This window comes from Volvox carteri, assembly GCF_000143455.1.
Source record: "Volvox carteri f. nagariensis unplaced genomic scaffold VOLCAscaffold_27, whole genome shotgun sequence".
In the NCBI taxonomy this organism is placed as follows: domain Eukaryota; kingdom Viridiplantae; phylum Chlorophyta; class Chlorophyceae; order Chlamydomonadales; family Volvocaceae; genus Volvox; species Volvox carteri.
Window position 1 is genome coordinate 972,761 of NW_003307570.1, and position 250 is coordinate 973,010.

At 63.2% G+C, this 250-nt stretch overlaps 1 protein-coding gene across 1 annotated transcript in view; it reads right to left on the bottom strand.

Annotated features, from left to right (window-relative positions):
• The window catches only part of VOLCADRAFT_92695 (uncharacterized protein), a gene marked incomplete at both ends in the record, with an annotated part of 19,617 nt that overhangs the window by 12,748 nt on the left and 6,619 nt on the right, over positions 1 to 250 (bottom strand). The window contains one exon of the mRNA XM_002952070.1: positions 4 to 98. Coding sequence (XP_002952116.1) covers positions 4 to 98 — 95 coding nt within the window. The remainder of the gene's footprint in view (positions 1 to 3; positions 99 to 250) is intronic.

The following is a 250-nucleotide window of genomic DNA, read 5'->3' on the forward strand; positions in this document are numbered from 1 at the left end:
TACAGCTCCTGCAGCAGCTCGTCCAAGGAACGGCCCTTGCCGTACGTGTGGGCGGCCAGCTCAGTGAAAACCGCGGCCGCAGAGATGCCGTCCTTGTCCTGTGTACGGTAATGAGTCAGTCAGTCGAGGTTCTAGCGGGGGTTGCGGGTTTTAGAAGCCTCGGGAGATGGGTATGAGGAAACGTGGTGGCGGGGCTGGACGGGATTGGAACAATGCGAGCGGGGATTGCCCCCCTTCCCCCCCCCCCCCC